This window comes from Bubalus kerabau, chromosome 5 (genome assembly GCF_029407905.1).
Source record: "Bubalus kerabau isolate K-KA32 ecotype Philippines breed swamp buffalo chromosome 5, PCC_UOA_SB_1v2, whole genome shotgun sequence".
Lineage (NCBI taxonomy): Eukaryota > Metazoa > Chordata > Mammalia > Artiodactyla > Bovidae > Bubalus > Bubalus kerabau.
The window spans coordinates 121,844,005-121,868,729 of NC_073628.1; the positions used below are offsets into that span (position 1 = coordinate 121,844,005).

A 24,725-nucleotide genomic window follows, 5' to 3' on the forward strand; every position below is an offset into this window, starting at 1 on the left:
CATGCACAGATTGTTACTCAGAAAAGAAGACTCAAGAGGCCTCCGATGCAAATATCTGATTTTTTTTTTTTTCCCCTTCAAAACTCCATTTTCTCTAGAATTCCTTCCTTAAAATTCTGGTTGCTTCAGCCTCTCCAAACTTCGATATCTGTGTGTTCCATTCAGTTTCATTTCTCGAGTGGAAATTGCCTCCAGCTAGGAATCATAGGCTTTTCTCATTTGTCATCTTTTAAGAATCACAACCCTTGGTTATTGTTGGATTTTGTTTGAAAAAAAGTTATTTTCTCTGTTGTCTCATGGTTTGAATTGTTTTGGGGAGCACAGTTTCTAACTTGTTATTCCCTCACGAAGCAAAATTGATTTTAAAGGATCTGAAACAGGTTACTAAGCACATCAGTCCAACACTGTATCAGTTTTGGAAAGCACAGGGTCCTTTGCAGAGAATGTTATAGAGGACTCATGGGCGCAAATGGAGGAAACTGCAAAGACATTAGAACTCAGGATCAGATAGAGCTGTTTTACTTTATCAGGTCATATAATAGACTTTTGCAAAAAAAAAAAAAAAAAAAGGCTTAAAGGATGGCATTTGTTGTTTTAAAGATTCAACATTACTGATTTTGCTGAGACATAGGCAAACTGTTACGTATTGATGGTAAAATAGCCTTGTTATAAATGATGAAAAATCTAAAATCTTAAAATATCATAAAGTTCAACAATAATGGTTAAGTAATATTACACTAAGAAATCTTTAGGAATGGTTTATAATAATCGATAGAAGCATGACATCCTTGGTTAAGCCTTCATTTTGTATTGTGTCTGGTAGTAGTACTTGTTTGTTGTAAGAACTGTTCAAACTTGAGGAATTCGAGAGAAGTAAAAGTTAGTGAAGGAATTATGAATTCAGTGTATTAGAAAATGTTATTCATTATTAAGAATGTAATTATATTTCTAAGTGACATTATTAATATTCAGAAAAGAACAGATAACATCTTAACAAACTCAGACAGGGAGGAATGAGAACAACCTTATTTTACTTATAAAAATGCATGCAGACATAAAGACCATGATTATACAGTTTTTAAAAATCACTAAATAACATTTACCACCATCTCTCTTGATAGTTTGAGACATAATTGATGCAGACAACTGAATAATGTGATTCCATCCTTTTCTGAAATTATTATGTTCCACAGGTAAATAGTAAGTCTTTATTAGCTATGTTAAAAACTACCTTTTTACTTTTAGTGTGACCAAAGTATTTTTTTTCCTAAATTGCCAGCATAATTATCCTACATGTCACTACAGTAAAGGACTGTGTTCCTATGTTCAGTCATTTCAATTAGGTCTCTGAAGGTATAGGCTTAGCTCCTGTTGCTCTGTTATTAAGGTTTATAAACACACATACGTGCCTATAAGAGGATGAATCAGGAGATTTTGAATGAATAGATATGAAATTCTACTTTCCCATTCCAGACACATTATCCCCTTTAATTATATCTACTCTGAGTAATGTAGGGACACCAGCCAGTCTTCTGCCCTTCAATCCATAAAACTTCTAAGAGAAAAATTGATTCCAGTTGTCTCTCTTGTTGTGTTGGTAATCCTGTGCTGTGACTCATGTGAATGATTACACCGCATTTGTGACTCAGGTGATAAAGAACCTGCCTGCAATGCAGGAGACCTGGGTTCGATCCCTGAGTCCGGAAGATACCCTGAAGAAAGGGAATGGTTAACCACTCCAGTATTATTGCCTGGAGGATTCCAAGGACAGAAGAACCTGGCAGGCTACAGTCCCTGGGCTCACAAAGAGTCAGACATGACTGAGTGACTTACACTTTCATTTCACTTTCAATCTAAAAGTAGTCACTCAACAGCTTTGTAGTCATTCTATAATGATTCACCAGTTGGAAATTTAACTTTTTAGGTTAAAAAAGTGCCCAGATGCTTATTGTTACCTAAAATTCTATCTAAAGACAGATATTATTTGCATAACTCATTGAGGAAGTCTACACAGATTTTGCCTTGTTTCATGGAGCAAAGCACTTTACTAAACATTCTAAGCCTTAATATAAAGATTATAAACACTTTTAAGACCATGTGCTCTACATGTTGTATTGGAAGGATAAAAGGAAAAACGGGGTTAGAAATACAGACACACACACACAAATCCAGTTATGGACATAGTAAGTAGTTTTTAATCATTCATGATTTAAATTAAGTAAACCTGTTAGCTCAGCTGGTAAAGAATCGCCTGCAATGCAGGACATCCTGGTTCGATCCCTGGGTTGGGAAGATCCGCTGGAGAAGGGAAAGGCTACCTACTCCCGTATTCTAGTTGGAGAATTCCATGGACTGTATAGTCCATGGGATTGCAAAGAGTCGGACACAGCTGGGTGACTTTCACTTTCAAACATCCCACATACATAGCTAAGTAGGTAAATACCCAAGAAATTCTTTAGTTAGGTGTTTAGAAACTTTAGGTCTTAAAAAGTTGAAGCTTGAGTGAATCTCCTTTGAAAAGGTCAGAAATATTTATTTCTCATTCTTTTTTATTCATCTCCCTTACACAAAATATATATAGATCAAACTCATGTTCAAGTTTCTAATCATAAGTCAGATATTTTATGAAAAAGAAAAACATGTAGTTTGCTTTTAGGCTGTTGAACTTCTGCAACATCACATTTCATTTTACATATGGAATGCACATAAAGGTATATTGTGGAAATTTTATTTAATGCATTTTCTAATGTCAGCACTCTAGTCCCAGTGTTCATCGCTTCACACCTATATTACGGCAATCGTTTCTTCTTTTCTGCTTCTCGTTTCCTGCATTCAATCCAGTAAGATAAGCCTCCTCAAATATCATTTTAATAACGGCTGGTCCCTGTTCTAAACACCCGCCATTACTGCCAATTGGATGGAGTCCAAATTGTTTTTGTTGGAATTCTAACCCTTCTATTACCTGGCCTCACCTTGCCATCCAAATATATCTCCAGAGAGTTCCTGACACTGCATTCCCTGCTCTCATTAGTCTGTCTGTTCTCTAATTAGGCCACCTCTTCTCTGCATCCACACAGTGGTGAAGACTTTGCTGCCTCTGCCCTTCTTCTTCTAAAGCTTCCTTAACCTGGAGTGACCTCATCTTCCAGCCCTTAACTTCTTCCCTTTCTACCCTTCAAAGGCCATGTTTTGTCCACTTAATAGATAACTGCTTCCTAGAGGATACCTGCCATGTGGACCCTTTCTTAGTCTGAGTACCCACAGCTCCTACTGTTTATTTATGGCACATTTCTCATCCACTCTAAGAGACACTTACAAAATAATGTATTTTTCATGAAATTTATTTTATATTCAGTGGCATTCATGATTGTTTCACCTATTTCATAGATTGAAATATAGAAGTGTTTCACCTTTCTAATTGGCACATAAAATAATGGTGCATCTAATCAATTTATGGTATCTTAAGAGCTGAAAAATCAGTGTATATATTTATTGTTTTCTTATGTTTTCCTATGTATCTGATGTGTTATCCTGCATTATTGTACATTCGTACCATGGGAATTTTTTTTTAATCTTCTCTTGAATACTGTATAGTTTTACATGTATAACTGAATTTCTTGGAATTAATTAGCAAAACTTTATTTTGGTTAAATTAAGCTTAATAAATAAAGGCATAGGTTTGGTAGAAAAGTGCTTTTGGAATCATTGTAAACTTTTCTTTAACCTTTTCATTGAAAGTGAAAGTGAAGTCGCTCAATTGTGTCTGACTCTTTGTGACCCCATGGACTGTAGCCTGCAGGCTTCTCGTCCATAGGATTTTCCAGGCATTAGTACTGGAGTGGGTTGCATTTCCTTCTTCAATTCAATGAAGTATTAAACATATGCAGAAAAATGCAGATAAACCTACAGCTTAATCCACTTTCACAAACTCAACATATCTTAGGTAACCAACACTCAGATTGAGAAGCAATACATTATTAGGATGCCAGAAACCCTCTTTAAACCACCTTTCAATTACATCAAGTTCAGTTCAGTTCAGTCGCTTAGTTGTGTCCGACTCTTTGCGAACCCATGAATCGCAGCACGCCAGGCCTCCCTGTCCATCACCAACTCCCGGAGTTCACTCAGACTCATGTCCATCGAGTCAGTGATGCCATCCAGCCATCTCATCCTCTGTCATCCCCTTCTCCTCCTGCCCCCAATCCCTCCCAGCATCAGAGTCTTTTCCAATGAGTCAACTCTTCGCATGAGGTGGCCAAAGTACTGGAGTTTCAGCTTTAGCATCATTCCCTCCAAAGAAATCCCAGGGCTGATCTCCTTCAGAATGGACTGGTTGGATCTCCTTGCAGTCCAAGGGACTCTCAAGAGCCTTCTCCAACACCACAGTTCAAAAGCGTCAATTCTTTGGCACTCAGCTTTCTTCACAGTCCAATTATATGGGCTATCCTTATATCCTGGTCTGGAAAAACATAGAATGGTTTGCCACATTCTGCCCTGTATGTAAATGCAGTCACACAGCACAGGCTTTAATATCTGAGTTCTTTTGTTCAACCTTGTTATTTGTGAGACTCAGCCGCATTGTTACCTATAGTTGTAAATCATCCATCCTCATTCATGTGCTGACTTCTGTTTTATGAATATATCACAATCCATCCATTCTATTGTTGATGTATTTTGGGTAATTTCCAACTTTAATCTTATAGTACTGCCCTGAATATTTTAGGATGTTCATTTGTTGTGTATATGGATTGATTTCTCTTGGTTAAATATCGAAGAGCAAGAATATTGGGTCACAGAGAATAAAATCACCTTCAGTAGATGCCACTTAACTGTTTTCTAAAGTTGGTTCAATTTATATTCTCATCAGTAGTATGCAAGAATCCTGGATGTTCTACATTTTCACCAACACTTTGTATTTCTGCCTTTTTCAGTTTACCATTATGGTGGATATGCATAGTAGCATCGTTATTATTTTTTTGTACATGTAAAGAAAAAAGTGCTTCCAGTAAAACTTTTGGATTTTTCTTTAGCAATGTGACAGTTACTGAAAATAATTACTTTAGGTTGAATTTAAGGTTTACATGAAAACTGCTACTGCTAAGCTGCTAAGTCACTTCAGCCGTATCCGACTCTGAGACCCCATAGATGGCAGCCCACCAGGCTCCGCCGTCCCTGGGATTCTCCAGGCAAGAACACTGGAGTGGGTTGCCATTTCCTTCTCCAATGCATGAAAGTGAAAAGTGAAAGTGAAGTCGCTCAGTCGTGTCTGACTCTTAGCGACCCCATGGACTGCAGCCTACCAGGCTCCTCCGCCCATGGGATTTTCCAGGCAAGAGTACTGGAGTGGGGTGCCATTGCCTTCTCCATACATGAAAACTACTAAAGCTATTATTTGGATATTTGCTTGACTATGGTTCAGTGCCTTTGAGACTAGTAGACATTGTATTGGGAGCTGTTGCTAGTGATAACTTTCTGGTGTAATGATTAACTGTAATCATTTTTGTCTGTGAAAGTTTACTGACCATTTCATATATCTCCAGAGTTATCTATTTGGCTCTTCTAATTCTCGAATTTATAACTGGGGCTTCCCTGGTGGGTCAGAAGGTCTAGAATCTGCCTGTAATTCAGCAGACCTGGGTTCAATCTGTGGGTTGGGAAGATCCCCTGGAGAAGGGAATCCCATGGACAGAGGATTTGGCTCGTCTTCTAATTCTCAAGTTTATAATTAGTATGCTAGTTCCTTGCAGTTGAGAACAACTTAATTAACATCTTGCTCGTTACCTCATTGGATTAATGTCATTTATTTTTTGTTTATAAATATCTCTGATTAATACCAGCATTGTTTACTGTGTAGATAAAGTTAGAATAAAATGCTGCTCCCTGGTGACATGATCATCTACTGTGAATATATTTTCCAAGTAAAAGCTGTGGTTTCAAATCTGAGCATTAAATCTCTAATGAACTAGTATTTCTCATTGATTTTTCATGTGCTTCAACATATTTTATTTGCTTGAAGTACTAGATAATTAGCCTGTAATTCCATTTCTCTACCCTGTGACTGCTGAGAGAAACACTGTGGTCATTTTTCTTGCCAGTGTTCTTTCCTACTCATGTTCAGGCCAAGACATTTGATTTCTTACTGAATCATAAAGCTATATTTTTTAAATTATTTTGAAATCAAAGATGCTGACTTCAGTATATTTAACTCCAGAAGTTAGTACAGATTGTGTGACTAATTACCATAAAAATTATGGCTGAGAAATGAGAAAGGTGTAGTCACTCACAATTTTCCATTTACAAAACAAGGTTTTCAAAAATAACCAAAGATGAATGTGGTAGTTTTATGAAACCGTGGTCTATTTCCAACTATTTCTTTAGTGGTCTGGAAATTCACAAAGCTAAGTTCAACCAGGTACATCCCTCCATAACTACTGGAAAAACCATAGCTTTGACTATATGGGCCTTTGTCAGCAAAGTGATGCTATGAACTCTGTCTAATTTATTTTATATTCCCAAATATTTACCTGATGGGTGAGTACAGAGCAAGTGTTTATAAATGATTTGAATAAGGAAACTAAATGTGTAGTATAATCCTAATTATGTAAATAAGTGTGTATAAGCATGTATGCACAAATGCACAGATATAGAAAGAAATATAAAAATATTGAAGAGTGATTATTTGCAGGTAGTACAGTTATGCATATTATTTTCTCCTTACATGATTGTTTCTTTTCCTTTTTTTTAACATAGCATGTATTATTGTTATAAAGACAGTTTTAATATATAATTTGAAAATAAAAATATAATATTAAATAGTTTGTCTAATTCATATGTTTACCTAAAACAAGTAGACTGCCAGATACTTCTCCAGCAAAGATGAGTTTGGATCAGCAGAGAATTGCAATTCAGAGACTGCAACCAATACAAGGCCATAGGCAAGTCCCCAAAGGAGAACACTTTTATAGAGATAAAAAGGAAGTAGGGAGGGCTATAATAAAGGAAGAGTCTGTGGCTTTTCATTGGCTGAGTTCTTAAAGATGCGGTCTTTCTCCTTCCATTGGGCTCTGCAGTCTTCACAGAGTGTGAGATCACCTCCTCGTCTCTGTTTAATTGAGTTTTCTGTTTATTAACTTGCTTCCTATGTTAGATACAGACACAGCGGGATCGTTAGGACTGATTCCTCAAAACTGTGGGTCAAACAATTTTGTTGTTATTTAATTAATAGAGAAACCAGGATTCTCTGTTGTTCCAGTATGTAAATCAGTTTGATAGTTGTGAACAGAACAGTGTTATAGTCATTTTGCCGTAGTGTAGGAATCTAAAACTAATGAGTTTACCTACTCATCAAATTTATTTGTTTATTCACTTTAAGTGTCAGTCTCTCAGTCGTGTTCGACTCTTTGCGACCCCATGGACTGTAGCCCACCAGGCTCCTCTCTCCATGGAATTATCCAGGCAGGAATACTAGAGTGAGTAGTCATTCCCTTCTTTAGGGGATCTTCCCAACCCAGGGATTGAACCCAAGTCTCCTGTACTGCAGGTGGATTCTTTACTGTCTGAGTCACTGGAGATAGGTACACATTAATTTGAGTTTTTTCCTCATTTTATAATTGGTATAACATCTTATCTTTGTAGGAGATTTGAAATATATGTTCATGTTGTTTTAGTTTTCTTTTTCTTAGTAGTTTTTGCCTTCCATGTAATGCCTTCCATATAATGACTCTTGAGTGGCTTCCCAGGTAGCTCAGTGGTGAAGAACCTGCCTGCCAATTCAGGGGACATGGGTTAGATCTCTGGGTCAGAAAAATCCCCTGGAGGAGGAAATGGCAACCCACTCCAGTATTCTTGCCTGGAAAATCGCGTGGACAGAGGATCCCGGTGGGTTACAGTCCATGGGGCTGGGGTGACTCTTGAACCTTACTTTCCTTTGGTGTTTCTGCTGCTGCTGCTGCTGCTAAGTCGCTTCAGTCGTGTCAGACTCTGTGCGACCCCATAGATGGCAGCCCTGGTCATGGTTTAAAAGATTATCATTCTTCTTATTTCTCAAGCCAGAAGTCTGAGAGTCATTCCAGACTTTCCTTCTTTTTCATGTCCACATTAAATTGCCACCAAGGTAACATTGAATCTAAGGTATCTTTGGCTTTTGTTTCTCTTCTTCCTTCCCTGTATCATTGGTGTTTCATTATTTTCATCCTGGTTTAACTGCCACTTTGCTGATCCCACTGAAGAGTGCTACATGTCTATCTTGTGGACATGTAGCATTAGTTCATTGTAGAGATTTTGTAAAACCTAATGGCAATTGCTTAAAATGATGCCTGTCATTTACTTAATAATCAGTCCATGACTGTGATATATTTGCAATGTATACCCTTTACCAAGCAAGGGCAATAGTGAAACTCACTATTGACTGGTCTTCAAGCAGCTTAAAAAAAAAATCTGACATTGATGGTTGCCATTTGAGTGGTATCGTAAGTGGGCAAGGAAGTTGTAATTACTGTATCTTCCAGAAAAATGGGAATGGAGGCAGAGTGAAAGTTTTGAAAACTTTTGTTACAGTCAAAGTAACAAAATTTAAGTTTGCCTGTGTTATTTTGTGTGAATCCCTTCCATACTGGAAAGTGGAAGTGTTCACAGAGTTAAAAATTGAGGCTTGGGGGCATTTGCAAAAGTAAGGGAGTTAAACCATGATTGATTAAGACCATTGTCCTTTTCAGCTTCAGCTGCCCCCCTGACACATGTGTCCTGTGTCTCATGACATTGGGGTGATCTTGGCTATTTTTTGTTTGTTTGAGCTATAGCCTTAGCAATACTTCAAGTATGTCATGTATGAAGTTGAAAGTTTTAAAGTATCTCAGATAATAAATTTTTTTTTGGATAACTGATATTTGAGAAAAGACTCTCTTTCTAGTCTCTCTGCATAAAATATTACATTTTTTGGTCATGAGAACAGACATTCAAAGAGTATGCAGCCAAAGATGCAAGGGAGGAAATATCATAGCCTCTTGATAGTTAACAATAGCAGATTGTATATTAATGTATTTATTTTGGGGATTTACAGTATTTGTCAGCTTTTAATACTTTGAAATGTATGCAAGTGATTTTTTTATTGCACATATATTTTTCTTAAAGAGGGCCCTCAAGTTGTATAAGCGTTCAGCTCACAGTACCTGTCTTTTACTAAATAGGAGGTCTCTGGAGAAGCATTTATGGTCTATTATTTTTTGCTGAGGCATCTCTCACTGCCCTGTAGTCAAAGACCCAGCACTGTCCCCCTGCCCTAAAAGCATGAATTTACTTATGAGGAGTGGAACAGAGAGGCTATATTATCCTAGTTTAGGATAGCAAATGTCAAATGCCTGTACTCTGGTTATTTGAATCTGGTTTTATAAACTGTTATACGCAGGGCACATACCTTTTTACCCTATGGATTTAATACAGAACATAGTATTTGATAAAATGACTATTTTTTTTAGTGTTTATCGACTTAATATAAAATCTCATTTCAGGTCATTAATCCCCTTTCATTTTTTCCTTCAGTGTAATAAACTGTGATAATTAGATTTAAAGTATAAATATTATTTACTCTAAAGACCTTAATAGGTTACTCGTTGGATGCTTTTTCTTTTTTTCCTCCTCCTTTACTCCCCCTGCCCAATATTTAAAATATCCTCCTGCCTCTGTATCACCTTTATTTTATTTCTTTTTTTCATGTTAAGTTACTTAAAAAAAAAAGTTTTATTTTGTATTGGAATATAGTCAATTAACAAATGTGATAGATTCAGGTGAACAGCGAAGGGACATATACATGTATCCATTCTCCCCCAAACTCCTCTCCCATCCAGGCTGCCACATGACATTGAGCAGAGTTCCATGTGCTATGCAGTAGGTCCTTACTGGTTATCTGTTTTAAATACTGCGGTGTGTACATGTCCATCCCAAACTCCCCAAGTATCCCTTCCCACCTCTCCCCTTCCCCTTCACTTTCCAATCTCTTCTTTTTCAAACATGAAGATTACCTTTTGATATGTGGATGGGCCAGACTTTCTCTGACTTAATCCATTGCTTTCATTTACTTCCCAAATTTTGATTCTTGATTTACTTTGCTCTTTCCCCTTGGGAGCTGCTTAGATTTGTACAGTTGATTTCAACTACCATCTCTAGTGATGATTTAGTTGCGGGCGCTAATAAAGTTTTACTGTAATTTAAAAGGGAGACTGAAAATAACTTGGCAAGTACTGAATATTCACTTATATTATTTCAAACAGTATGAGTAAAACCTAGGCTGTTATATAAATTTAAGTGTTCTTGCTATAGATTACAGGGAATCTGGAAAGAGTTAGTATTGCTGAGGTTTTTGTGCATGGTGCCAGATGTTAAAAGCTGCATAGTATTGAAGTTTTACCACTCCTATAAAGCATTTCCCAATAGTTTTAGTCCACACTGATGGCTCCTCTTCTTGACTGCCTGAGGCACACATTGTTACTAACATTTATTCCTTGTGGGGCCTCTGAAATAGCTGGACCTTTAAAATCTTCCAGTTTATCTCCTCATCAAATGCACTTAAAGTTATATTATGTGACATTTGAATATATGCTTTTTCTTAAAGCTTCTTGTTTTTGAGTACGTTATTAGTTCTTAAGAAGCTAATTGGAAATATGGAAAGTATGATGAGATCTAGATAACTTCACTTTAAAATCTACCTATAATCAGAGCAGAGGTACACAAAAGGTTCCTTTTAGTGGCTGAAACACCCAGGGGGTCAGCGAAACTTGCCTATAACTGTGTTAAAATCTCTAGATAATATGTCAATCAGAATGGATGGGTACAGATCAACATAGAAACAGGGAGACAGCTAAGTCATTATGGGAAATGTTTGCAGTGCCCATCCAAGTTCTGTCGAAAAGTGAGGGAGCCTCCGCTATCTGAGTTAGGGTTCACATGGTCCTATATGGTTCTGATTAGTGATGAAAGACCTGTAGTCTCTAGACTCGGAGATTTTCCCATCTCATTGGTAAGAACACATCGATTGTGAGATTAACTTAATCAACCAAATGCTCTTCCTGTTTAATGCATCTGAATTACTTTCTCTATCTTATTCCCAAACTCAGCATCCATGTGACAGTACAGTGGATTTCATATTAGGTATGTGTAGGTGTGTGTCTTAGACAAGGACATAATTTGAAATTTGCATATAATCAAAATTATGCTTGAAATCTTTTGAATTAATTTTGAATTAGTAGGATTTAGGTTTAGAAGCCCCAAATTAAGTTCTTTCTTTTTCTGCCTCCTGTAGCTCCCTTTCTTCTTCCTTTCCTTCCTTCCTTCTCTCCCTCTCTTTTTCTCTCTCTCTCCTTCCCCTCTCCTGCTTCCTCTCTTTTTTCTCTCCTTTTCCTTCACTCCCCTTCTATTTCTTTCTCTCTCTTTCTTTTTCCCCTAAGGCCAGTCGGAATCTTAGGTTTCTTTCAAGGATAGGAATGAGGGGCAATGGGCACCCAAAGAACTTCACCCTGTATTACATTACAGTGGTTAAGACCATGTGATTTGGACTTGTATACTTTTTTTGGAATTATACTTACTAGCAATGCGTTATATACTATAACATTTAAATACAGAATATAGAAAAATTGAATGAGGTAAAATTTATAAAGTTCTTAGCATGGGGCTTAAATGAAAGTTCTATTTAAGTGGCAGCCATTAAAATAACCATTCAGTTATGATTGGATTCTAGAATCATAAAGTGTATATTGGGATGTGTGTACCTATTGATATACTTGTGTTTAGGAAAGGATTCTTCCCATCTAGTTAATTATTATGTCTACTGCCTCCCATGTTTCTCTCTCTCTCTCTCTTTTTTTTTTTGGTAAAAACATTTAAGTTCTATTCTCCTAGTAAATTTCAGTTATGCTATACAATGTCATAGAAGGCAATGGCACCCCACTCCAGTACTCTTGCCTGGAAAATCCCATGGACGGAAGAGCCTGGTAGACTGTAGCCCATGGGGTCGCGAAGAGTTGGACATGACTGAGCGACTTCACTTTCACTTTTCACTTTCATGCATTGGAGAAGGAAATGGCAACCCACTCCAGTGTTCTTGCCTGGAGAATCCCAGGGACAGGGGAGCCTGGTGGGCTGCCATCTATGGGATCGCACAGAGTTGGACACGACTGAAGTGACTTAGCAGTAGCAGCAGCATACAATGTTATCAGCACAATAGTTATGTGGAATCTACCAAAAAATTTTCCAGCTCATAGAAACACAGAATAGAAAAGTAGTTGCCAGGGGCTCAATGGTTAGGAAAAGAGAGATTGGTAAAAGGGTCCCAGCTTTCAGCTGTAAGATGAATAAGGTCTGAGGATCTAGTGTATAATAGTCAATGCTTTATGTTTTCATTATTTTAAATAATGCATATTTCTGGCAAGAGAAATTTCCTCAGTCATTTATAGCATGTTGAGTTTGTGACACATAGGAATTTTACGAAGATAAATTAATGAAATATACTTTGACACTTTAGAACAGCAGAAATGATTTCACCCTTCAAAAATGTATGAAGTGTGCTTTTATTTTTTCAGCTGTTACACATTAGAGAACTTCCATCATGTTGAAGGTGTGGTAGTTTTATGCAAGTTTTATGTGTTCATAGAGTTGAAGTTGAGGGTCATTTTTGTTATCAATCCTCTGTAGTTCCCCCATTGAACCCAAATGTTCTAATGCAATTCCAATTTCTAAGCCTTTTCCCTTTCCCTTCCCTATTGAGCCTCCCCAACCTGGCTCGCCCCTCTAGGTTGTCACAGAGCACCAGGCTGAGCTCCCTGTGTTATATAGCAACTTCATACTAGCTATCTATTTTGCATATGGCAGTATGTATATGTCAGTGCTACACTCTCAATTCGTCCCACACTCTTCATCCCCTGCTGTGTTCGCAAGTCTTTTCTCTATGTCTGTGTCTCTGTGTGTATCTTGCAAATAGTTTCATCAGTACCATTTTTCTAGATTCCATATATGTGTGTTAGTATATGATATTTATCTCTTTCTTTCTGACTTATTTCATCTGTATAACAGGCTCTGGGTTCATCCACCTCAGTTCAACAGATTCACATTTGTTCCTTTTAATGGCTGAGTAATATTCCATTGTACATAATGTACCAGACCTTTCCTTAACTGTTCACTTGTTGATGGACATCTAGGTTGCTGAGCTGTTGTGTACTGATGGACATCTGGTTTTCTGGGCCGTTGTGTATTAACATCTAAGTTTATTATGGCAGAATGATGTATTTCCTTGTTTGTGTAAGTCCATGGTGGGGGAGTCCATGTTGCTTCTCTTGTGGCTCAGCTGGTAAAGAATTCGCCTGTAATGCAGGATACCTGGGTTCGATCCCTGGGTTGGGAAGATCCCCTGGAGAAGGGAAAGGCTACCCACTCCAGTATTCTGGCGTGGAGAATTCCATGGACTCTATGGTCCATGGGGTTGCCAAGAGTCGGACACAACTGAGCGACTCTCATTTCATGGTGGGGGAGGGGCTGTGAGGGGGGCTTCAAGACTTTAAATTCCATTATATTGCCAATCTGAGGCTTCCCCAGTGGTTCAGAGGTAAAGAATCTGCCTGCAGTGTAAAAGACGTGGGTTTCATCCCTGGATTGAGAAGATCCCCTGGAGGACAGCACAGCAACCCACTGCAGTATTCTTGCCTGGAGAATACCATGGACAAAGGAGTCTGGCGGGCTACAGTCCATAGGGTTGCAAAGAATCAGACACAGCAAATGAAAAGGCAACCTATTGAATGGGAGAAGTTAGAATAGTTGCATATCATATGTTTGATGAGGGATTAATATTCAAAACATAAAGAACTCAATAGCAAAACCCCCCAAACAATCAGTTAAAAGTGAGCAAAAGATATGAATAACTACTTTTTCAAATAGGACATTCAGATGGCCAACAAGTACATGAAAAGGTGCTCACTATCCCTAATCATCAGGGAAATGCAAATCAAAATCACAACGAGATACCATATCACCTCATGCTGGTTAGAATGGCCATTACCAAAAAGACAAGAAATGACAGGTTGTTGGCAAGGATAAAAAGCAAAAGGAATGCTTGTGTACTGTTGGTGGGAATGTAAATTGGTACAACCACTATGGAAAAGAGTATGACTCTTCCCCTCCAAATTAAAAAAGATCTTGAAAAATGAAAGTGTTAATCGCTCAGTTGTATCCGACCTTTTGTGACCCTGTGGACTGTAGCCCACCAGACTTCTCCATCCATGGAATTTTCCAGGCAAGGATACTAGAATGGATTGCCATTCCCTTCTCCACAGAATCTTCCTGACCCAGAAATCGAACCTGTGTCTCCTGTGTATCCTGCATTGCAGGCAGATTCTTTATCGTCTGAGCTACCAGGGAAAACCCCCAAATGATCTTATGATCAAGCAGTTCCACTTCTGGGTATTTATCTGAATAAAACAAAAGTATTAACTCAAAAAACGTATTTACTTCATGTTCATTGCAGCACTGTTTACAATCACCAAGATATGGAGGCGGCCTAAGTGCCCATCTATAAATGAATGAAGAAAATGTGGTATATTTACATATACATATTGGGATATTATTCAGCCATAAAAGGAAGGCAATCTTGTCATGTTTGACAACAGGGATGGACCTTGAGGGCATTATGCTAGGTGAAATAAGTCAGACAGAAAAAGACAAATACAGTATGATTTCACTTATGTGTAGAATCTAAAACAAAAACAAAATAAAACTAAACCAGTGATATATAAAGAACAGAAGCTGGGGATTTGGTGGGGTGGGTGAAATGGGTTAAAGGGGTTCAAAAGGTACAGACTTCTAGTTATAAAATCAATAAGTCCTGGGGATGTAATGTAGAGCCTATTAGCAATAGTTAATGTATTGTATATTTGGAAGTTCCTAAGAGAGCAAGTCCTAAAAGTTCTCATCACAAGAGAAAAAAATGGCAACTATGTGTGGTGATATATGTTAGTTAGACCTATTGTGAGACTCATTTTGCAGTATATACACATATTGAATCCTTATATTGTACACCTGAAATGAATTTAATGTTATATGTCATTCATATCCTGATTAAGAAAAAAAAATTCTTCCAAATTTTTTCTCAAATTCTGTCCTTGAAGATGTATGCAAAGTTGATTTCACTTCTTTTCTACTTAATGCTATGTATCATGTTTCATAATACATAATAATGTATTTCATTTCCTTCCTGAGTAAAATAGAAATAGGAACTATTTTTAAGTATCAATTATTATGTAGGATGCAAAATATTTATACTAGGAGAGTGTCTTAAAGGACTCAGGGGCTTTATAAAAAATAACTACTGCTCCAGAATCAGTATGGTTAGGTGTTTGAAAGGTACAAGAACTCACATATCAGTTTCCCTCATTTATAAAATAAAGGAGCTGGGTTAGATGTTCTCAAAGGCCTTTTGAGATTTAAAACTGCTAAAAATCATTAGAGACTATTTTTATGTTAAAACTTAATGCACAGTTAACGGAGCCTTAGTGGTTTGAAACACTAAACCAATGGTTTAGTAAAAATGTACTCATTCAAGGGATCTCACATTATTCTAGTTCACTTCTTTTTGTTGTTACAATTTAAGGTCCTTTCCAATCTCATAAGAACATTTCTCATGGTTAGACAAAGTTTTTTTTTTTTTTTTTTTCCTTTTTCCTTATATGTGGCAACATTAGAGGTCAAAAACCTCACTTTGGGTGATTGTTTGGCTTGTAGGAATCTGCTTTTATTCACATGTTGGTGATATCTGTATTTTCTAATCGAGTGGGTTGCATCTGTCTTCAATTTGATTTTTTCCTATAATTGTATAAAACAGTGATTTGAGACTTGTGACGGAAGTCTTTCCCAATCAGTAATATCATGATACATGGTAATCTCTTTGTGGAAGCTTCATAAATGTTGATGAATTGGAAACGGTATTAAGAATAAACCAAAAGCCCACTTATATTTCCTACCATTTAAACGCAGTTCCTGTATGAGAAGGCAACTAAATCAGAAAGTTTTCCATTTTCACAGGAATGCCTAGAACTTAGTCCTTTTTAATCCATAAATAACAGACAGTGGTATAATTTTCCAGTGATATATCATAACCTTTTTACATTTGTTTCAAAGGACAGATGTATTTGAAGAGTCATGCAGAATACACTCCACATTTAAAGAAAGGTATATTAAGAATTGATTTCACTTTTACTTCTGCTCAACACTATTGCATTTCGTTGTTGAACTTGAGATACTATAATATCCTTATTTTCTAATTTTTTTCTTTCTTACATTGAGAATTATTTATGACCACATTTTGTGTCTTGTCCTTAAAACAAATGTTCTTTCCATTTATCTGATTTCTCTTGTCTTTGCCTTCTTTAGTCTCTAAATCAGACATTATTCTCAAAGTTATTTATCATCAGTAAAATTTATCAAGTGCCTTCTCAGAGAGTAAGTCAGTTCTTTGCATTCCTTTGTTCCTTTCAACATAGCCATGTTCTATGTTGAAGACATAAAAATGTCAACACTCTGATTTTTAAAATATGTGTTCTATTTATGGTCAAATATTAGCAATAATCAGTCTCTGGTTTCTATAACCATATGGACCAATTTGATTGGCAGAATGATTCATATCTTCCTGTTCATGCATGACAGATCACTCAGAACTCATTTTTCAAAATATGGCATTTGCTTCTTTAGGTAATGGTATTGATACATACCTATCTCATATGTAAAATCCCAGGTGCTTTATACAGTTAAAATCTGAGGAAATATATCATTTGATTTATGCGGTAATTTTGTGCTCAGTTAGTTGATGATACCACTACAACCTTTTCTTTGTAAAATACTTTTGTCAAAGTATTACTTCTCTGCTTAAAGCAGGAATTCCTTCAGAAACTTTTCACGTATGTCTTTAGGATAGAATCCGATTGTCATAGCTTGACTTTGTGACCATACATACACTTCCCCTGACATAAGCTTCCAACCTCATATTCTGCTTCTCCTTTTTCTGAAAACTTAACTGTAGCCAGTTAGATGCACTCATGTTCCAACTCATGAGTACTTCTGTCTCTCTCTGTTTTTAAGAACTTCTCTTCTACCTGGAGTGACTTTGTGTCTGTTTTTCATTTACAGAAATCTTGTCTTTCAGGGATACGTTTTTTCTCACTTTGCCCATGAAGTCATTATTGAAATTTTCAGTTAGGGGAAGGGAAGGGAATTCAGTTGGAGATGGAGGAAAACATTTGAATATCCACTATGTGGCAAGTACTATGATGGGCAGTTTACATACATTATTTCAACAAAGGCTTCCTGTTTTATGAATTCCTTTCTTTTATTTAAGAAGCTCAATTCAGTTGCTCAGTCGTGTCCAACTCTTTGAGACCCCGTGGACTGCAGCATGCCAGGCCTCCCTGTCCATCACCAACTCCCAGAGTTCGCTCAAACTCATGTCCATCAAGTTAATGATGCCATCCAACCATCTCATCCTCTGGCGTCCCCTTCTCCCCCTGCCTTCAACCTTGCCCGGCATCAGGGTCTTTTCTAGTGAGTCCGTTCTTCACATCAGGTGGCCAAAGTATTGGAGCTTCAGCATCAGTCCTTCCAATGAATATTCAGGACTGATTTTCTTTAGGATTGACTGGTTTGATCTTGCAATCCAAGAGACTCTCAAGAGTCTTCTCTTACACCACAGTTCAAAAGCACCAATTCTTTGGCGCTCAGCTTTTTTTATGGTCTGGCTCTCACATCTATACATGACTACTGGAAAAACCATAGCTTTGACTATATGGACCTTTGTTGGCCAAATAATGTCTCTGCTTTTTAAAATACTGTCTAAGTTGGTCATAGCTTTTTTTTCCAGAAAGCAAGCATCTTTTAATTTTGTGGCTGCAGTCACCATCTGCATTGATTTTGGTGCCCAAGAAAATAAAGTCTCACTGTTTCCACTGTTTCCCCACGAAGTGATCTATTTGCCATGAAGTGATGGGACCAGATGCCATGATCTTCGTTTTTTGAATGTTGAGTTTTAAGCAAACTTTTTCACTCTTCTCTTTCACTTTTATCAAGAAGTTCTTAGTTCCTCTTCTTTTTCTGCCACAGGAGTGGCGTCATCTGCATATCTGTGGTTATTGATGTCTCTCCTGGAAATCTTGATTCCAGCTTGTGCTTCCTCTAGTCCAGCATTTCCTTCCTTTGTGGTTCAGATGGTAAAGAGTCTGCCTGCAATGCAGCAGACCTGGGTTCGATTCCTGGGTTGGGATGATCCCTTGGAGAAGGAAATGGCAACTCACTCCAGTATTCTTATCTGGAAAATTCCATGGGTGGAGGAGCCTGGTGGGCTACAGTCCTTGGGGTCGCAAAGAGTTGAATATGACTGAGCAACTTCACTTTCATCAATTTCATTCATGTTCATCAGTTTCATTCACTTTCATCAATTTCATTCACTTTCATCAATACTTAGTACCCAGAAGAGTTCTTTGAACAGTGAACATTTATTTAATGAAGAAACATAATTTCCTCACATTGTTAATTTTATGATAATGTCTTAGCCACTTTCCTCATCCTTGAGATCGAATAAAAGGGGGGGGATCCGTTTTACAGAGATTGAAATTATGACACAATACTTGTTTGATTCATTGGTTTGTGACTACCATTATTGAAATTTAAAAAATACTCTTGTTTGAGTAGCTTGGCTGTAGCTTAATAGCCAGTGCTGTTCAGTGTTTAATGAGTAATTATGAGGGAAATTGTTCATGATGGAATACCGTCTTGAAGGATAAATGAACCAGAGGAAGATCTTAGGTGGATTAAAGCTTAGTATGATCTAGGAGTAATGGTGGTAAGTTCAGCTAAGCAGTACCTGTCCATACATGCCCTGTAAAATGAGGAATTGTATTTGCGGTTGTGGAGCATTTCTGTGGACTAGAAGGTTTCCTTCAAGAGCACACCACTTAAATTGGTTCTAACCTGAAGTATTTTTCCACTTCAAAAAACATAATGGTTATTTTTCCCATTATATTTTTGTATTTTTTATTTTATCATAAAAATGAATGTTTTGCTGGCATTGCAATTATTTTTTAATAATTAATATACTACAGTATAAATTATTATAATGTATAGTATATAATTATAGTGTACTCTATTACAATAATTCAGTACTCAATATATTGAAATTGGATTTGATAATTTGCTAATTGTCTTTTATTAATTGAACTTTGAGAAAAACTGAGAAAGAAAGAATAGAGGGAAAAAGAATCTCAGTATTGCCATTACCTTGTTTTCTGTAGAGTCTTTTCATTTGTGTTGAGAAATGGAACTGTCTGTGGTACTTATGCATGTCATATCTTGCACAACTAGTTTTTGGACACTGTAATCTCATTTTGAATATATTACTCCAAGATATAAAAATTGAAATTTGAGCATGGGTTAAACTAATATTTTATTCTGAACCTGCTATAATAAGTGGATGTAGGGAGAATTAGGCTTTTAAAAAAAATACAGCAGTGTGAACATGTCAATCCCAAACTCTCAGTCTGTTCCTTGCACTTTTCCCCCTGCCCCCAGGTAACCATACATTCATTCTCTAAGTGTGTAAATATGTTTCTGTTTTATAAATAAGTCCATTTGTGTCATTTTTTAGAGATTCCACATAGAAGCCATATCATATGATGTTTGTCTTTCTCTGACTTACTTTACTTAGTATGATAATCTCCATGTCCATCCATGTTGCTGCAAATGGTATTGTTTCATTCTTTTTTATGGCTGTGTTTTTACCACATCTTCTGTTGACGGACATTTTCATTGTTTCCGTGTCTTGGCTATTGTAAATAATGGTGCATTTAACATTGGGGTATGTCTGTCCTTTCAAACCATGTTTTTCTCTGGCTATATACCCAGGAATGGGATTGTTTTTAAGAAACCTCCATACTGTTCTCCATAGTGGCTGTACCAATTTACATTCCCACCAACAGTGTAGGAGGGTTCCCTTTTCTCCACATCCACTCAAGCATTAATTGTTCATAGATTTTTTTTGAGAATAGCCATTTTGACTGGTGTGAGGTGATATCTCATTGTAGTTTTGATTTGTGTTTCTCAAATAATTAGCATTGTTGAGCATGTGCCCCTTTTCATGTGCCTCTCGGCCATCTGTATGTCTTCTTTGCAAAAATGTTTATTCAGGTATCCTGTGCATTTTCCAATTGGGTTATTATTATTATTTTTTTTTTATATTGAGCTGCATGAGCTGTTTGAAACTTTTGGAGACTAATCGCCGGGGAGTGCTTTTTTCCTGTTCTGTGCCTTGAGAAACTTTGTCTTGATTGTGATGGAAATAAGCCTCACACAGTACAGAAAGCGACCTGTCATTTCATTAAGCAAATAGGCTACTGCTTCAGCAATTCGAGGTGGTATAAAGCTGTAAATATTTTGATATCACTCATATTTCTCTTTTTCTTATAGGTTTTAAAATGGGTGGAAGAAGCAGTGCAGGCTTCCAAAGTTCACCTCTTATCAACAGATCATTTGGAACAGGCTGTAAATACTTGGAAAATTCCCTTTGATCCCAGTCTAAAAGAGGTTACTGTGTCTCTGAGTGGCCCTTCTCCAATGATTGAAATTCGCAATCCTTTAGGTGAGCTATATGGAATATTCATATTAAAAATATTTAAAAATATAGAATATGAAAAAAATAGAAAAACCATGAAAGGTAAAAGATTTTTAACAGACTTACTTGTTCAAATTAATGCTAACTTTATGAATAAATTCAACCAACTCAAAAATGACTGCAGAAGATGTTTAAAAATTAAAACTGAGTATTTTTAGTCATAAGTATCATTGAGTTAACATGAGATTCAAAAACTGAAACTCCTAATAATTTAAACAGATGGCATTTACTATCTTAATTGTAACTGAAGGATCCAAAAAAATATTTTAGATGAACCTGAAATATTTTCTTCATCTTTATATGAGGAAATACTTCACAGTAACTTATTCTGTAAAATTCAGTGTTTTGTCATTTTTAAGTGAATCATATGAAAAAAGTCCTTTATTACTAAAAAAAAACTGTCTAATTTTTTACCATATCATTTTCTTGATAGATTTTAATTTTACAGGTTGTTCTTGTTCAATCGCTAAGTTGTGTCCAACTCTTTGCAACCCCATGGACTGCAGTATACCGCCAGGCTTTCCTATTCTTCACTATCTACCAGAGTTTGTTCAAACTCATGTTCATTGCCTCAGTGACACTATCTCAGTGATACTATCCAACCATCTCATTCTCTGTTGCCCCCTTCTCCTCCTGCTCTCAATCTTTCCCAGAATCAGGGTCTTTCCCAATGAGTTGGCTCTTCATATCAAGTGGCCAAAGGATAGGAGCTTCAGCGTCAGTCCTTCCAATGAATATTTTGGGTTGATTTCCTTTAGGATTGACTTATTTGCCCACCTTGCATTCCAGTGGACTCTCAAGAATCTTCTCCAGCACCACAATTTGAAAGCATGAGTTCTTTGGTGCTCAGCCTTCTTTATGGTCCAACTCTCACATCTGTGCGTATTTACTGGAAAAACCATAGCTTTTGACTATACCTACCTTTGACGTCAATGTGAGGTCTCTGCTTTTCAATGTGCTATATAGGTTTGTCATAGCTTTCCTTCCAAGGAACAAGCGTCTTTTAATTTAATGACTGTAGTCACTGTCCACAGTGATTTTGGAGCCCAAGAATATAAAATCTGTCACTACTTCCACTTTTCCCCCCTCTGTTTGCCATGAAGTGGTGGGACTGGATGCCATGATTTTAGTTTTTTGAATGTGAGTTTAAGCCAGCTTTTTTCATTCTTTCCTTCCACCCTCATCAAGAGACTTTTTAGCTCCTCTTCAGGGGACAGTCTCTCAGGAGACAAGTAAACTCTGGTAGTCCCATCTCTAAGAATTTTCCACAGTTTGTTGTGATCCACACAGTCAAAGGCTTTAGTCAATGAAGCAGAAGTAGATGTTTTTTCTGGAATTCCCTTGCTTTCTCTATGATCCAGTGAATGTTGGCAATTTGATCTGTTTCCACTGCCTGTTTTAAATCCAGCTTGTATATATGAAAGTTCTCGGTTCACATACTACAGAAGCCTAGCTTGAAAGATTTTGAGCATTACCTTGCTAGCATGTGAAATGAGCACAATTTTGCAGTAGTTAAACAGTCCATGGGGTCGCAAAGAGTCAGGCACGACTGAGCGACTTCACTTTCACTTTTCACTTTCATGCATTGGAGAAGGAAATGGCAACCCACTCCAGTGTTCTTGCCTGGAGAATCCCAGGGACGGGGGAGCCTGGTGGGCTGCCGTCTATGGGGTCGTGCAGAGTTGGACACGACTGAAGCGACTTAGCAGCAGCAGCCGCAAACATTCTTTGGCATCGCCCTTCGTTGGGATTGCAATGAAAAGTGACCTTTTCCAGTCCTGTGGCCACTGCTGAGTTTTCCAAATTTGCTGGCGTATTGAGTGCAACACTTTTACAGCATCATCTTTTAGGATTTGAAATAGCTCAGCTGGAATTCCATCATTTTCACTAGCTTTGTTTGTGGTAATGCTTCCTGAGGCCCATTTAACTTCACACTCCAGGATGTCTGGCTCTAAGTGAGTGATCACACCATCATGTTTATCCAGGTCATTAAAACCTTTTTTGTATAATTTTTCTGTGTATTCTTGCCACCTCTTCTTAATTTCTGCTGCTTCTGTTAGGTCCTTACTGTTTCTGTCTTTTATCATGCCCGTCCTTGCATGAAATGTTCCCTTGTTATCTTCAGAAGCATATTGCACACCTTCTAACCTGGGAGGCTTGTCTTCTGGTGTCTTTTTGTCTTTTCATACTCTGTTGGGTTCTCGAGTCAAAAATACTGAAGTGGTTTATGATTCCTTCCTCCAGTGGACCATATTTTGTGATAACTTTCCACTATGACCCTTCTTGGATCACAGCCTTGTCATGGCAAAGGGGCTTGTGTAATTTTACAGGAGATGGTTGTTAAAAAAACAAATTTATAGTCTCATTAGAATAATGTTTTAATTTGTTCCTTTGATAATTGTATGGTATGATTCTCAGTTTTGGCTTAATTCCATCTCTGGTTGAATTTACAAGACTTAAGGTTGAATTGAATAGTAATCTTAAAAAAAAAGAAACCTAATTTTTCTTAATATTCGTGTTTAGGAAATTTTTTAACCAATGATGTTTGCACAATATTTTTATTCCTATTGTAGCTGAAGTATATGTTACATTTTTTAAACCTGTATGAACATTTATAAATTGGGAAGGAATAACTACCTTTTTTACTTTATTTGAATCTTAGAAAATGACATACCTTAGAGAAAATAAGGTATGAAATTTACCTCAAAGGCTTCAACCACACTTAACAATCAAATTGAAATTTATGAGCAAGCAAAACCAATGTTTTTGAGACTGTTTGGTCTTGAAAATAGGTTTATCTGTAGAAATGGATTTGTCTTTTTAAGTAGCATTCTTCTAGTACCATCTATCCTATCTACCCAGGAAAGATTTGTGTTGTTCATTATCTGTATCGAAAGTACCTGTAACCATTGCCTTAAGTTCTACTACTTTAAAATTTCATTGACATTGATATTTTAAAAGTCATTTGCAGCGATTATAAAACTTCTGATGCAAACATGGGATTCTTTTAATTGATTTGTTTACATAACTGCAGAAATAGTCCACACGAGAGCCAAGCCTGAAATGAATATGTAAACTATGGCTTAATTCCAAATTTGCTTTCCTTCCTAAGTTCCAACTGTCAGATACTGTATGTTGATCTCAGTTGGAGATGGTACAGTGTTACTGCATTATACTGTCTCCTCTAATTATTCCTTTGACAAGTAAAAGCCTTCTCATGCACTTCATGGAAAACTGAGATTTTACACTTTATGCAAAGTTATGCCCAGGGCTCTTAATGTTAGCAATATCTTGAGTCATCTCCAAAAAGACATTTATTCTAGTTTACTGTTTTGCCATCTATTAAGTCTAAATGCCTCTAGTGACTGTACATAACTTCTTTGTAGCCATAATAATCGTTACCTAGATTAACTTTGGAAATATGATTATCGTCTTCCATCTTACTCTGTTTTTAAGATCACATCAATATAGCAAATAGGAATCTGTTACTTCAATTACAGTGTTCAGAAATGCTAAAGCTGCGTATATTTTAGATATAAAATGATGTTTTGAGCTAGAGGTGTGAATGTCCATCAGGTAATTTGTACTGGAAATGTACACAGCTGATATACATAGCTGAAATAAAGATTATGCTTGTAACCTCTACGTCTGTCTTTCAGGAAAGCTGATAAAAAAGGGATTTGGCCTGAATGAGCTATTAAATATTCATAACTCTGCCAAGGTGGTGAATGTTAAAGAGCCAGAGGCTGGAATATGGACAGTGAAGGTACTGTTATGTTACAGAGTCTATTTGTTTTATTTTGATGTTGGCATGTTTTATAAAATATATATAATAGTTTATATCTTCTCTAACGATCATGGAGAATGCTTTTGCTAAAAATCAATAGACATGTTGCATTCTTCGGAGTTGTCTTGATCATATGAATTGATAGTGTTTGGTTGTGATGACCAGGAAAGGGATCAGAACCACCATAAATAGACTTAAAATGCTCCAGGTAGTTTTCCTATCATCGAATCTGTAAATTGATTATATTAGCCA

The 24,725-nt window shown here is 36.8% G+C and overlaps 1 protein-coding gene across 1 annotated transcript in view; it reads left to right on the top strand.

Annotated features, from left to right (window-relative positions):
- Positions 1-24,725, top strand: part of HMCN1 (hemicentin 1) — a 546,435-nt gene that overhangs the window by 178,824 nt on the left and 342,886 nt on the right. Inside the window, exons 5-6 of the mRNA XM_055582953.1 lie at positions 20,482-20,653; positions 24,346-24,452. Of these exons, the coding sequence (XP_055438928.1) occupies positions 20,482-20,653; positions 24,346-24,452 (279 nt within the window). The remainder of the gene's footprint in view (positions 1-20,481; positions 20,654-24,345; positions 24,453-24,725) is intronic.